This window comes from Oryctolagus cuniculus, chromosome 5 (genome assembly GCF_051225735.1).
Source record: "Oryctolagus cuniculus isolate XC-2025 breed Fujian yellow rabbit chromosome 5, ASM5122573v1, whole genome shotgun sequence".
Taxonomy (NCBI): Eukaryota; Metazoa; Chordata; class Mammalia; order Lagomorpha; family Leporidae; genus Oryctolagus; species Oryctolagus cuniculus.
The window spans coordinates 132,082,765-132,097,570 of NC_142871.1; the positions used below are offsets into that span (position 1 = coordinate 132,082,765).

General features: G+C 45.9%; 1 protein-coding gene across 3 annotated transcripts in view; it reads right to left on the bottom strand.

The window, feature by feature from the left end:
* The window catches only part of CMTR1 (cap methyltransferase 1), a 49,664-nt gene that overhangs the window by 25,257 nt on the left and 9,601 nt on the right, over positions 1-14,806 (bottom strand). For all 3 annotated transcript variants that reach the window (XR_016234104.1, XM_089333258.1, XM_051854781.3), the window contains exons 3-8: positions 13,080-13,231; positions 10,848-11,006; positions 8,487-8,579; positions 7,084-7,155; positions 5,881-5,975; positions 5,709-5,781 (exon numbers count right to left, since the gene is read on the bottom strand). Coding sequence is in view for 2 of the 3 variants with exons in the window: in XM_089333258.1 (XP_089189384.1) it covers positions 5,709-5,781; positions 5,881-5,975; positions 7,084-7,155; positions 8,487-8,579; positions 10,848-11,006; positions 13,080-13,231 (644 nt within the window). In the remaining variant the exon portion in view is untranslated. The remainder of the gene's footprint in view (positions 1-5,708; positions 5,782-5,880; positions 5,976-7,083; positions 7,156-8,486; positions 8,580-10,847; positions 11,007-13,079; positions 13,232-14,806) is intronic.

The window sequence follows — 14,806 nt, forward strand, 5'->3', positions numbered from 1 at the left end:
CTGAAGGAACACCTGTGCAGCCCCCAGAGAGCCGGCCGGCGGTGTGCCGCTCCCCTGCGGAAGTGGGGAATGTGGCCAGGGGGAACTGCCCTTCCACGGAGGTGGAAGTGATAGTAGCCAACCCGGGAAGAACCAGCAGCAAACCCGGGGAGGGCCGAGCAGACGAAAGAACAGCGCAGGGTCCTGTGTCGTTCCTCCACGAAGAGGGGGAGCGACAAGCGCAGCTCCAGCCATTGTGGTGAACTGGGGAGTGAACCAGCAGATGGAAGACCTCTCTCTCTCCCCCTCTGCCTCTCCTTCTCTGTGTAACTCTTTCAAAGTCAATAAATAAATCTTAAAAAAAAAAAAAATAATGGTTCCGGCGCCATGGTGCAGTGGGTTTATCCGCTGCCTGTGGTGCCGGCATCCCATATGGGTGCTAGTTCTAGTCCCTGTTGCTCCTCTTCCAATCAGACTCTCTGCTATGGCCTGGGAGAGCAGTGGAGGATGGCCCAAGACCTTGGGCCCATGCACCCACGTGGGAGACCGGGAGGAAGCGCCTGGCTCCTGGCTCCTATCAGTGCAGTTCCAGCCGTTGCAGCCATTTGAAGAGTGAACCAACGGAAGGAAGACCTTTCTCTCTCTCTCCCTCTCACTGTCTATAACTCTACTTCTCAAATAAAATAAATAAAATCTTAAAAAAAAAAAAAAAAAAGAGAGAGAGACTCCAGCACCCAACCACTCCCAAACTGACTAGATGACAATAACCATTTGAATTTTTTAAAAGATTTATTTATTTGAAAAGCAGATTTACAGCAGGGGAGGGAATCTTCTATCCACTGGTTCACTCTCTAAATGGCTACAATGGCCAGAGCTGGGCTAATCCAAAGCCAGAAGTTTCTTCAGGGTCTCCCATGTGGGCGAAGGGGCCCAAGCACTTGGGCCATCTTCCTCTGCTTTCTTGGATACATTACCAGGGATCTGGATCAGAAGTGGAGCAGCAGGGACTTGAACTAGTGCCCACATGGTATGCTGGTGCTGCAGGCAGTGACTTTACCCACTACATCACAGTGCCAGCCCCAACCATTTGAATTTGACTTGATTCTATTTTAGCTTTATCCTCAACCTCAAATGCACGCTAAACACAGCACTGGCCCAGTGCGTGTGTTTATACTTCTCACTTAAGCAAATGCTAGGGGTGGCTGTGCCCTGCGAGGGCTGCTACTGGCCCTCCACAGTGGAGAGGACTAAGTGTCTGCGCTGCTGACAACGAGAGGATGTGCTCTCAGCTGCCCTGGACCCTTGATGAATCTGCAGGAAGGGGCTCAAGGATCTCAGCCTTCCCTCATTACAGATCTGGTTGGCTGAGCGCTTGTCTGCAACTGTGGGATAAAGGTCAGAAAGCTTTAGGAGAAACACTTTTAAGAAAGAAAGAGACCTATTGGGCCCAGCACTGTGGCACAGCAGGTTAAAACCCTGGCCTGATGTGCCGGCACCCTATATGGGCACCAGTTCTAGTCCCAGCTGCTCCTCTTCCGATCCAGCTCTCTGTTGTGGCTTGGGATGGCCCAGGTCCTTGGGCCCCTGCACCCACGTGGGAAACCTGGAAGAGGGTCCTGGCTCCTGGCTTCGGATCTGTGCAGCTCTGGCTGTTGTGGCCATCTAGGGAGTGAACCAGTGAATGGAGGACCTCTCTCTCTGTCTCTACCTCTCTCTGTAACTCTGTCTTTCAAATAAATAAAATAAATCTAAAAAAAAAAGAAGAAAAAAAGGAAGAGACATACTAAGGTTCACAACACAATCACTTCTAGGTACCATTGGCCTCTGATGATAGCTATCTAGCTTTATAAAACAGTGAAAAAGCCTCTGGAGAAAGTGAATTTAGCTAAAAATAAATCTCATTATCCAGTTACAAGCCTAGACCAGGCAGGTTGGGGTCTATCATCAGTTGTTTCTCAATACTCCGCCCCATCATTTTTTGTTCCTGACATGGCAGTTGTTTGTGCTTCTGGATTATGTTAATTTGCATGTAAAAGAAGGATCTAATGGGGGCTGGTGCTGTGGCATGTTGGGTTAACCTGCCGCCTGCAACACCAGCATCCTATATGGGTGTCAATTAGAGTCCCAGCTGCTCCACTTCCATTTCAGCTCCTTGCTAATGGCCTAGGAAAGCAGTGGAAGATGGTCCCAAGTGCTCGGGCCCTTCCACCCACATGGAAGATCCAAATGAAGCCCCTGGCTCCGGCCTAGCCCAGCCCTGGCCGCTGCAGCCATCTGGGGAGTGAACCAGTGGATGGAAGATCTCTCTGTTTCTGTCTCTCTCTTTCAAATAAGTAAACCCTAAAAAAAGATGACAACGATGACCTAATGACATTCACCAAGAACATCACGTAGTGTTTTCCAGTCAGCACAGCAGTGATGAGGCGGGGGTCGTGAGTTTAAGCCCTGTGCTCACTATGAAGAGGGGACATGTGTTCCTCAGCCCCGCCATGCCTTCACCCCAGGCTCCAGCCTCTGTGGCTGAACCGCTGATCCAAAGGAAAACTAGGGGAAGGAAGGAACTGAATCAATGAGAATCTGACCGAGTGAAGAGGCATAAACAGAATAGCATTCTATGACTGCAAGACATGTAGCCTTCACAGCCTTGGCCAGGAGGTCTTTCACAGAAAGGACAGCTGAGGTCTGCAGCTCTGCGGCTTGCTGGCAGTGCAGTCAAGGGCAAGCACAAAATTTAAGTCTTCAAGCTCAAGCTTCCCCAACTGTAAATGGAGACAAATGCAGGTATTTCTCAAGGCTGATGTGGGATTAAACAAATATCCTATGGCAAAGGTCTTTCTATATCGTGAAGCATCAAAAAATTCTAGGATGATATTATGTTCAAAACTCATCCTTTTCATCTTTTTCTCTTTCCAATGCCAAGTACACTACTGTACATGCATGCAGTGCACACTGTAAATGCCATCTAATTTTCTCCAAATTAGGTCTGAAACTTAAAGATCCACATTCTGCTTTTATCTTCTTATACTTCACAATGTTTTCTTAGCTCAACAACATCCTCAGGCACACAAATCCCTCACACAATGTAACAGTTATAATATTCCCCCATGTATCTCAAGGATCTAAATTCCCTTCCTTCCCTGTCTCTTCCAATTTTTGTTGGCAATCTCTTTCTTTTCCTGCTTTGGTCCTTCTTCTCTTATCACAACCTGCAGCACCAGAGACCTATTTAAGAACCCCAGGGTCTCCCTTCCCACTCCCACCCTCTGCATACTCCTCTAAGCTTCAAGGTTTTCTGCTCTTAGTCTGTAATTTATCCGATCCAAGAGCCACTAAGACCCTAGCAAACCTGAGCATATGCCTGGGCTTTGACCACTCCCACCTCTGCTGGGACTGCTCTAGCATCTCTGCTTGCTTGAAAAACACACGAAGCCTTCTGGGCTTGGCTGTCATTCTGGTCCTCAGGGGAAAACAAGGAGATGAAAAGAGAGAAGAAAGCACTATGGGCTCGAGAGAAATCACTTTTCAGAGTGGAGTATAGGGAAACATCTCTGATAGGCAATTCTTCGTGGCCACTAACAATCAATTCAGGTCAAGAAGCTGCCTGAAGCATTACAAACACACTGCCTTTTCCTATGTAACTAACATCTCTACCCTCAACCCGAGTGGTATAACCCTGGTGCCTACTTCATTTTCAGAACAGCAAAAGACAATAATCAGATAGCAGCTGCTGGAGGCATTTACATTCAAAAGCCCAGAATGACGCTGTGACTTCCCGTCAGTTTAACAGAGCTCCTCTGCCAAGCAGGTTTAAAGGAAATCATTTGGAGCACAGAAAATTTAATCAACATCATATCAACCTAATTTTCTCAAGATGCTAATTCTAAGAGCCCTTCTGTGCTGTGTTGCCTGCTGGTACTGGAAAATGGGGAGGGAGACCTGGGAGAGAAAAATGAGTGAAAACTGGAAGGGTCCATACGCAGGTCTGCCAGCATGGGAGAAGCAGTTAGGCAGGTGGGGCTGCAACAGGAAGAGCTGGGAAAGTAAGCTGCTTTAAAAGGTAGATAATCAGAGGGTCTGGCTGACGAGAGGGAGTGAGGCAGAAACAGGTTTGGGGGTAGCTGACTCCTTGCCCAGTCACTGTTAGAGAAAACAACTTCCTAAGATTGGGTAAAATGCTTTAAAGCCCTGAAGGGAATTCTAGAATGCAATGTCCCCTTCATTCTCCACGATGACAGAAGGTCTGTGTTCAGAGAACCGAGATACAGCAGAGTAGACCATCATTTCCCCCCACCACTTCTGGAGAAAGACCAAAGCTTCTTAATCGTGATCCTACACAAAGCTGGTCCAGAGAAGCAGAGGGAAAGCAGCCCTGTCTAAAATCCTGATCGTGGAGCTGGAACAGATCTCCAGAGCTTTCTGGTTCTAGCCCAGACCTCTGGCAGCTTAGCATGGCTTATTTCAAAATGAGGCAGTGAAGGCCCAAAGTATGATCTTAAATGATGCTAGCAGCTTCCTAAGTGCTGTGTTCCTTCCCCTTACAGCCCGACAAGAGATACTAGACTTCCGGACATGATACCGATTTTAATGAAATAGACTAGGGAAAATGTGCCTTGAAATGCCCACATTTCATTCAGCATTCAAATCCCACTTCCCAGAGCACTCCCATCTCATAACAGAAACACCAAAATCCAATGTCGCAAGTTTCAAAATCGAAAATAAGCTTGCTTTAAAGACTACACTTGAAGCCGGCGCCGCGGCTCACTAGGCTAATCCTCCGCCTTGCGGCGCCGGCACACCGGGTTCTAGTCCCAGTCAGGGCGCTGGATTCTGTCCCGGTTGCCCCTCTTCCAGGCCAGCTCTCTGCTGTGGCCCGGGAAGGCAGTGGAGGATGGCCCAAGTGCTTGGGCCCTGCACCCCATGGGAGACCAGAAGAAGCACCTGGCTCCTGGCTTCAGATCAGTGCGGTGCGCCGGCCGCAGCGTGCCAGCCATGGCGGCCACTGAAGGGTGAACCAACAGCAAAAGAAGACCTTTCTCCCTGTCTCTCTCTCTCACTGTCCACTCTGCCTGTCACACACACACACACACACACAAAGACTACAAGGACTACACTTGTCCTTTTGCCCTTCCTCATTCATGGTAGGAAGGAAGAAGCCTGAAGCTTCTTGGTGACAGGTGAACTCCAAATTCCCATGAGCAAAAGAGGATTTACATACAACCAGCCCTGCACCCCTTCTAGCTCTCAAATTCACCAGAACATCTAGACTAAGTGCCATAAGGAGAGGGATCACATCTACCTAACTGTAAATGATACAGGCAGTGTCTGGCACAAAGCAGGGACTGGATAAATAAATGTATGTTTAACAAAGGCAGGAGGGTGGCCAGGTTCTAACTCTTGGCCTCACTTCTCTGCTCCCTCGGCCTGCAGGTGCTAGGGCCCTAGATTCTGTCTAGGAATGTCCTTTCTCCACTGCTGTAGGCCCCATCTACCTTCAGCCACAGTGAGCAACAAGATCTATGCATCAGGGACTGGGACTCTGGGCCGGCAGCGCTGGGGACAGCTCCTAACTGGGGCATTCCTGGAACCACAGGAGCACTGTGGAACCCCTTCTGAGAAGCTGTCTCTACCACCTGCCACCATTCCCCCAGTACTGAACCAACAGCAATTTCTGAGTCACTGAAACATAAGTCCACTCAACACTGAATTCAGAAGTAGAATCTCATTCTCACCCCATTAGAGTCCCGTGGATTTGTAAACATGCAATCAAACACAAAATCCATGTTAGCCATCTTCATCGCAGCCCTGAAACAAAGCAAGACAGGAGAGCGAGACTCAGTAGGAGACGTATGGAAAGCTGTGGTGAAGCGGCGCACGTCAGGAGAGAAGGAGAGGCCAGCAAACCTGTTCAGGAAGAAGACTCCTCGGATCATCTCGTAGGGATTGGCCCGGGTGCGAGCTCGCCTCATCTCCTCCCCGTCCAAGTCGTCAAACACACTCTGCCCAGAGAGAGTCAGAGCCAGGTGATGTGAATGTGGGGTCACACCAGATCCTCTGGGATGGGACAGGGGTCTTACAGGCTGCTGGTGCCCAAACCACAGCACTCCCAGGGGCATCTCAGCTCTGAAGTGACTTAGCTGTGTGATCTGAGACAAGCTGCTCAATCACTCTGATCTTCAACTATCTCAACTATAAAATGGTTAAAAAAAAGCTGGTGCCTGGCACATGATAAACAGTTAGAAAACAGCACCTTCTGCTATACAGAGCCACCTCTGGGTGTGGCTAATCCTCACAGCAACTCAGTCTCCACACCAGCAGCAACTCTCCAAGGGACCAGAGGTCAGATACAAGACTCACTTGGCTGCGGTCACTCAGAGAAGGGGAAGCAAAGCGAGACCAGGGTTTTCTGATGGCACTTACCACACAGTGATGATTCCTTTCCTACCTCTGTTCCCTTGCTGGAAAAATAAATCCTCACTTCACCTGATTTCCCTTCACCGTACGGATATTTCCAACTCTATGTCTGCCAAAAATAACCCTGGGAGGCCAGGCTGAGGCTTTCATACTTCACTGGCCCGTTTCTCCTCAGTTTCCCTGGCTCATTGGGCCCAGGCCATGTGTTTCCAGACCCGCAATCAAACCAAAAATTATCAAGGGAAGGCTAACATTCAGCCAGGCACTTCATACCCACTATTTCATTCAATTCTACATCTTCCCAAGGAAGTATTCTGTCCCCATTCTATAGATGAAGAAACCTGGAATAGCAAAACTGGCCCAAGGTCACACAGCAATTAAGTTTTAGGAACTAGGATCTGAATCCAGATCCATCTGATGCTAAAAATTATTCCAAACTTCTTCCTACACCAGGCCCCACAGGAGTACAATGAACCAGCCCACTGAGGTTAAATGAATTCTCTGCTGGCTACTGACCATGGGATAGTACAACATACACCACAAGGCACAACAGTCACCAGGAAAATGACACCTCAGAGGTCTGTAGGAAACATCTTCATCTTCCCCCAACCGATGCAAATGAAGAATTGGGAAAGCCCCAGCAAATCACCTCACGTGAGGTCTTCAAGTCCAGCTGCAGCCCCAAGGCCTTACCTTACACTGCAACACACTATGAAGCAGCTCTTCCCCACAAAATTCTGTTTCATCTTCAATCATCAACTTCCTCTACAGGGAGAAGAAAACAGTAAATAATGACCACCTGTGACTGCACTCGGGGGCTGAATTGAGAAATCCAGGTTCCAAGAGAGCAGAGTAAAGAGTTTGAGTTCCTGCCAAGAACATCGATCCCTGAGGAATGGGAAAGAGAATCCTAAACCCCTCCGGCTCTCCTCCAGATGGCTGTGAGATGAAGCAGTCCCCCGGGAGCTCGGAGTAGCACACCATATGGATACAAGACTCACAAATGCTGAGGCTGGGAAAAGCAAACAGGAAGGTGCCATTGGAGCCGTCTGCCCGGAGTGCCTCATCTCTCATCCAGAATGCCTCTCATCCTGTGATGAGTACAAGGGCATGGGACCAGGCACCGACTGGCAGTGCTATAGAAAACAAGGGCTGAAAGGGGCCTTGGAGATGTCAAGTCCAGGCCCCACCTGAATGGGGATACTGTTAAATCAACAATGTTTAAACTTGTGGTCTCAGGTTTTCTACCCTTAAAAAACACCAAGACCCCAAAGAGGTTCTGTTTTTGTGGATATATAGATAGAAAGAGGTTAATATTGTTAGAAATTAAAACAGAGGCTTGGGGCTGGCGTAGTGGGTAAAGCCGCTGCCTACAGTGCTGGCATCCCATATGGGTGCCGGTTCAAGTCCCAGCTGCTCCACTTCCGATCCAGCTCTCTGCTATGGCCTAGGAAAGCAGTGAAAGATGGCCCTAAGTGCTTGGGCCCCTGCACCCGAGTGGGAGACCTGGAAGAAGCTCCTGGCTCCTGGCTTTGGATCAGCTCAGCTCCGGCCATTGCGGCCATCTGGGGAGTGAACCAGCAGATGGAAAATTTCTCTTTGCCTCTACATCTCTGTAACTCTGCCTTTCAAATAAATCTTCAAAAAAAAAAAAAAGGCAAAACAGGCTTAAAAATGTTCCTTAATTCAGTTTAAAATAACAATTTTACATTAACATAGTTTTATTAAAATACTCATTTCCCATCAAGAAATTTGAGTGGTACCATTTCCCACCTTTGCAAATCTGTTCAATGCCTGACTTCATATAAGGCTAGACTCTCCTCTCTGCTTTTGTATTTAATCAATTGTAATACCACATGTCATGGCTTCTGGAAAAATCCACTGGACACTCATGTTAAAGTATGAATGTGAAAAGGGCAAATAACTTTTCACCACTGTTATGAAGCCCATGCATTGCATTTTCATAATATACATTTTCCATAAACTTTCTGAAGACCCCTCGTACTCGCTAAGTTGCAAGGGTACATACATACCAGAGTCAAGGAGGAAAATCGGGAGAGTGCCAAGAAGTCAGGGCACAATTTCCTGAATCCTACCTTTCCCACAACCATCCAGTCGCCCATTTCCTGAGTGTCAGGAATCTCCGTGGTACATTCTGGGAACCATGACACTTGCTCACAGGCACTGGGCTATAAAGAGAAGAGACGCAAGTAAGTCAGGTAAGAATGACCCTCACGCTTAGGACTATGCCCCAAATTCATGAGGGCTTCCCCAAAACAAACAGGCTCAGACAGACTGAGAAGGGTCAAGGTTGCTGAGGCCGACTGTAGTGGTCAAATATGAGAAGTGAGAGCCAGGATTCTAACTTTTGAAGGCTGTTTCCAATTCTGGTTTCAATTCTTAGAAGTGTCCCAAATCTCCATTTCTTTCATTTGTCCAGTATTATTTGATGAATACCTACTACATGCCAAGTGCTCAGGATGCAGTTATGTAAGACAGGTCCTTGACCCAAGGGGTTTAAAATCAGAGCATCAGGGACACAGAGAAGAAAATGGATGGTTATCACATGTATTTTAGGTTTACAATAAGGTAACTGCACTAGGAAGACTTAGTGGCAACAAGTCTCTCCTGATGCCTTTCCAAGTATTATTGACAAAACAACTCAGAACCTGGAAATTAGCATTCCTCCTCCATTCAGTTCAAGACAGGATAGAAACCAGCCTCTCTCACAGCTGCTCTCTCTTAATTTTCCAGTTACTTTGCCTATCAGGCTAAAACACTGGTTCCCACCCTGGCTGTATGTTAGGATCAGGTCAGCACTTTAAAAAGGGCGAATACCCTGCCTACACTCTCCTACCTCTCTCCCCGCAACAAGAGTATATGATTCTCTTGGCCTGAGGTGGGGATGGCACATAAGTACATTTTTAAAGTCTCCGTATAATTCTACTGTGCAGCCAGGACTAAGTACCACTGGGCTAGAGAAATGGGGATTATAAAATCTAAACAGGTGGCTAACCTGCATAGCCGCTTCACAGATTGAGTCTCAAGCAAGTGTGGAGAAAAGATTCACCATTGCAAATCGAAGCAATGTGATTAAAGGTAATATTACATGCTCTGAAAGGCATAAAATGGTATCACAATGCAAGGTCTTGAGGGCAAGCCAACCATGATCAACAGAGAAAAAGTTGAAAAGGAAAATTACTGAAGTCTTTTGTCCATGAATCTGGCAGTGTATGGTGGCTTCTCCTCCTGGTCAAACCCATCACCTCTAGGCATAATGGCTGTAAATTTTAAACTCCAGAAAAGAGCTCGTATATACTTTGGATGCTCCTTTAAAAGAAAAGGCAGGCTTCATCTCCCTAGGGAAGTCTGAACATTAAAGCTGCTATGTGGTAGACTGTGTCCCAAGGGTCAGTGGCTGCAGTGGCCACTGAGCACTTTCCCTGCAGTGACCCAGGACTGGACACCCAGCCTCATCTGCCTTAAAGAAGTAGCTACCAACTGACAGCTGAGCCAAACTCTCACTCATGAGGCATCTTTTGTAAGAGGAAAAACTGAAGTATGATAAACGGCGAATTTTTACAGGCACATTTCAGATTCTGAGTTGAGCAACGTTAGTCCAAATTCTACCCACTGAAAGGACTGGAAGCCTTCACTTGTTTTCACATGAATGATGACAACAGAGAGCACCAGGTATTTCTGAGGGGAAAGCCTTTATCTGACAGCCAGTTACAGTGCCTTCCTATTCAACACCGTCCCATCTGCTATTCTGCCGACTGACCTTGGCTCCTCACAAGGATAAGGCAACACAGGGAAACCACCACAGAACCCACCAACTCCTGGCTTATCAGAATCTTATTTTGAACCATATTAAGTTTTTATCATATATGACTTCCCAAGAATTCCTTTCTGGACTGCAGCCATCAAAGAGATAAAGTATCCAGAGTTCAGAGCCAAACCTGAAGCTCAACCACAGCAACTGTGTGTAAGGCTAGATTTTGATGTACTATTTTCTTTCTGTAATGCTAATATCTCACTGTTCTTTTAGATGCTTTTATTGTACCTATCTTTTATTGTACCTATCTTTTGCGGAATAAGGCAGAACATAAATAAAACCTGTGCCATAATCTGTGCCACAAAAAGGAATGTTAAAGAGTCTTGTCTGGTCTCCTGGATTCAAAGAAAGTGGTACCCAAACAGATAAATGGACTAAACCCACGGGAGACATCCATTTAGCATAAACAAACTCCTATTTCGAAGCTTAATGGTGTAGACTCTCTCAGTCTTGTTTTCCATTCTGGACATCCCCAAAAACTTCCATGTAAGAAGCCAATCACAACCCCACTTGGTACCTTCCTCACACTACCTCGAGACTTCTGGTCTGTTACTATGGCTTCTTAAAACCATGCAACCAAAAACACAAGGATTTCTCCTCTCCTCCTCCCCACACCAGTTACCTCTGGCTCATCTCGCCAGTCCACGTTCAGCTCCTGGTCAAAGCCCCGAAGTGTCAGACCCAAGCCTCTTCGACCTTTCTGACTAGAGGCCTCAACGATGTCCTTCCGACCCTGGCTGTATTTACCCAGTCCTTCACCTTCCCTGAAGCCCATCTTGGCCTGAAAAAGAGAGGGAAGAGAGCACATTAATTCAGCGCAACAACATTCATTTAGCCTCCACCACTTGTCCAACTTTACGCTAAGCCATGAGAAATATGGATGAGTAAGCCTAAAGTTAGGCCTTCTAGCCTTATGAAGAAAAAGCAGCGTAAGTAAGTAACTGTGGTAACGATGGGCCCAGTCTGTATCTAGAGGTGAAAGTCTAGGGCAACCAGAAGTTGGACAAATGAGAATGGACCTCATAGCTATAACTAAAAGCATCAAGAGTGCTTAATGAATCTCACTGGACATTTGCACAACTTACCCTTCCAGCTAATTTGACTGAGTAAGCAAGAAGTAGATCAAAATACAGCTGATATCACTTCAAGCAGTAGCTTCTACTTTATGTTTAGCCAAACAGCCTTACTTAGTGAGGACAATGAGGGCCTGTATTAGGTCACTTAAATCAAGAAACTAGCCGAAAACCTGCTTCATGTAAAATGAGGTATGGAAGCAACAATAAAATCCCAGGACAGAAACATTTTTTAAATGTCACAACTGTCTGTCTATAAGCTCACACCAAATTCTAGTTGTTGAGCTCATGTGCATACCTCAAAGATCCAAGCCCAGAGACTCTCACTTAATAAAAGAATTCCAATAATTAGACGATCTAATTCCCCAGGAGGGTCTATATTCTCTTTGAAAATAGCTTCCTAGCTCAGGAGCTGCAGGGCATCTTACAGTAGCCACAAATCCTTCCCCAGCTCAAAAGGTTGACTGAGACATCACAAGCCTCTCCATCTTCCACTTCTCCAAAGTTTGTGGCCCCCTAACTACAACCCCAACTTCAATAGTGGCAGTTCTCATCCTTCAGTGAGCCCAACAGGAAATGATGGAGTCAACTATGATATTCCTGAAGCCAGATGAAGGCAATTTGATTTCCTGACAACCTTTGCACACACAGTAAATTCTGCTGTTTTTAATTTGAGGGGGGCTGAGGGACAGAATGCATGTTTCCCCATATGCTGATTTACTCCTTAAATACCCAAAATAGCCAGAGATGGGCCAGGCAGAGACTGGGAACTGGGAACTCAATCCAGGTCAACCACAAAGGTGGCAGGGACCCAAGTACTTGAACCATCACTGCACAGCCACGGTCTGCACAGTTAGGAGCTGGAACTGGGACCTGAACCCAGGCACTATGATACGGGATGCAGATGTCCTAGCCACAAGGTCTAACACCCCTGGTAGACACTAAATTTGGATGAGGAAAAGAGCAATCTTCCTGTTCACCTCCATTCTTGTGATGCATCAACAGGGCATGAAAGCTGGGAAAGAGAACTGGATCTTCTTTTGGAAAAAGGCTGTGCTACTTCTATTTATTTTACTTCCTGGGGATGAACAGGATTTCAGTAACTTCTTTTGAGATCACCCTCTAGAGCAACTCCTCACAGCAGCCTCTTTATCCACTAGTACCCATCCATGTTTAGGAAAATGTACTCCTGTGTGCTTCTAACAAGAATTATTACAAATATGAAAAGGTGATCCAGTTCTGTCCAGAAACAGGCCTAAGCAGTCACTCCGATGGATGATTCAAATGTGACAGATTTGAAGAATTAAGAAGGGGGCCCCGTTTTCTTTATTAAATTTCAGTAGCTAGGGCAGGTGTTATGGCAGTGTGTTAAGTCACCACTTGGGACACCTGCATCCCATACTGGACTGCCAGTTTGAGTCCCAGCTACTCCATTTCCGATTCCACTTCCTACTAATGCACCTGGGGAGCAGATTACAGTTCAAGTACTTGAGTTCCTGCCACCCACATGGGAGACCAGGATGCAGCTCCTGGCTTCAGCCTGGCCCAGGTAGAGCCTTACAGTCATGTGGAGACTGAGTCAGCACCTGGAAGATCTCTCCATCTCTCTTGCTCTGTCACTGTTTTCAAATACATACATACATAAATTTTTTAAAAATTCAGTAGCTGGAAAGCAGAGGAAAACCCTATTCCTAACCTTCCCTTCTTTTCACACGGGTGCAAACTGCCCTCCTTTCACTTTGCCGGGGGAGTTTGTGAATACCAAACCAAACGCTACATACCATGAGCTTCTGGGACACACTATTGTACATGGAGTAACGAGAGGACGTTCCCTCCACAAGGGAGTCCGCTTTGAACGCATCATGGAAAGAGTCGGAGCTGTGCTGCTTCCCCTCATTCTCACTGTCAGACTCACTTAAGCTTGTGGCAGATGCTGGAAAAAGGAAAATGTTCACATGAGTCTATGGCACAAAATAGTCTCTAGAAATCCAAGTATCATTTATTCAACTGGTGTTCACTGTATATACTACACACATGAAGTTCATTAAATGACCAGGGTCAAATCTATTCTCTAGGTCTCACTAGCTGTGTAATCTCAGACAAGTCTCTGAAAGTTTCTGGTAGTACTTGTCACAATGGTGATCAAAAGTAAGTTTTCCTTCTCCACGCTTTTAATTTCTTCCACCAAAGTAGGATGGTAATACTTACATTGTGGCTGTTTAAAAATTAAATGAAATAGCATATCTGAAAGTATACTGTCAAATATAAAGTATATATTGAAGATATATTGTTAATTCTGTTGCCACTGTTTCTTATTCAAACATCAATTTCTAAATATTGATGCCTGGTTCTATTTTCACCAATTCTGTCATCAGACTAGCAGCTTTGGATTGTTTAATCTCCCACTTATCTTTGTTTTCAGTCCTTTAAACTTACAGATAAGAAGCTGCATCCATAACACAGCTCAGAGAAGAGCTGGCTCACAGGGAGATGAGTGGGAGAAGAACAAAGGAGGAGAGGAAGGGAAGGGAGGAAGAAAAAAAACAAAAGGAGGGACCCTGCCACCCATGTGGGAGACACATTTGAAGTTCCTGGCTCTTGGCTTCAATTTGGCCCAGCCCTGGCTGATTGTGGCCATTTGGAGAATGAATTAGCATGTGGAAGATCTTCCCCCCCCCCCACCGCATCACTCTTTAAAATAAATAAATAAATAAATCTTTAAAAAATAATTATGGTTAAAGATAAAACAATTTTTTCCAATTTATATGTATTAGTCTTTCAAATGCCTATTAGCTAGTTGTTAGGACACAAATGTGTAGCATTCAGACCTAAATAAATATTTGATTCTTAATAAACTGGACATAGTAAAAAAAAAAAAAAAAGGATCACATTGAGAGTACCAAGAATCAACAAAGTCTGAGAACCTATGCTCTATGGATTGAGAAAGATGAACCACCAAGACACCCTATCAGAAGAGCAACAGAGCGAGACCATGGACTTCAGCACAACATCCTAACTCTTGTGTACCAAAGAGGGAAAAGAATGCTATATGCCTTGCCTATAATTGCATAAGTTTTTAGATGGAAAAATATACAAGACCAATAAAAGTGATTATCCACTCATGCAGGGGCTAATGCATGGACAGAAAATATCAACCTGGAGGTGACTGTTTGTCCTGGTAGTTAAGATGCCTACACTCCATAATGGAATGCCTAGGTTTAGTACCCAGATCTGGTTCCTGTCTCAAGCTTCCTGCTAATGCCAATCCTGAAAGCAGCAATGACAGTCCAAGTGATTGGGTTCCTGCCACCTGCAGAAGAGACCTGGATTGAGTTTCTGGCTCTCAGCTTCAGGCTAGGGGGCTGCTGCAGGCATCTGGAGAGTGAACCAGCAGGAAGGACCTCTCTCCCTTCTCAAATGGTCTCTTTCTAATGTAAAACAAAATTTTTTTAAATATTTTATTTACTTGAAAGAGTTGCAGAGAGAGGTAGAGATGAAGAGAGAGGTC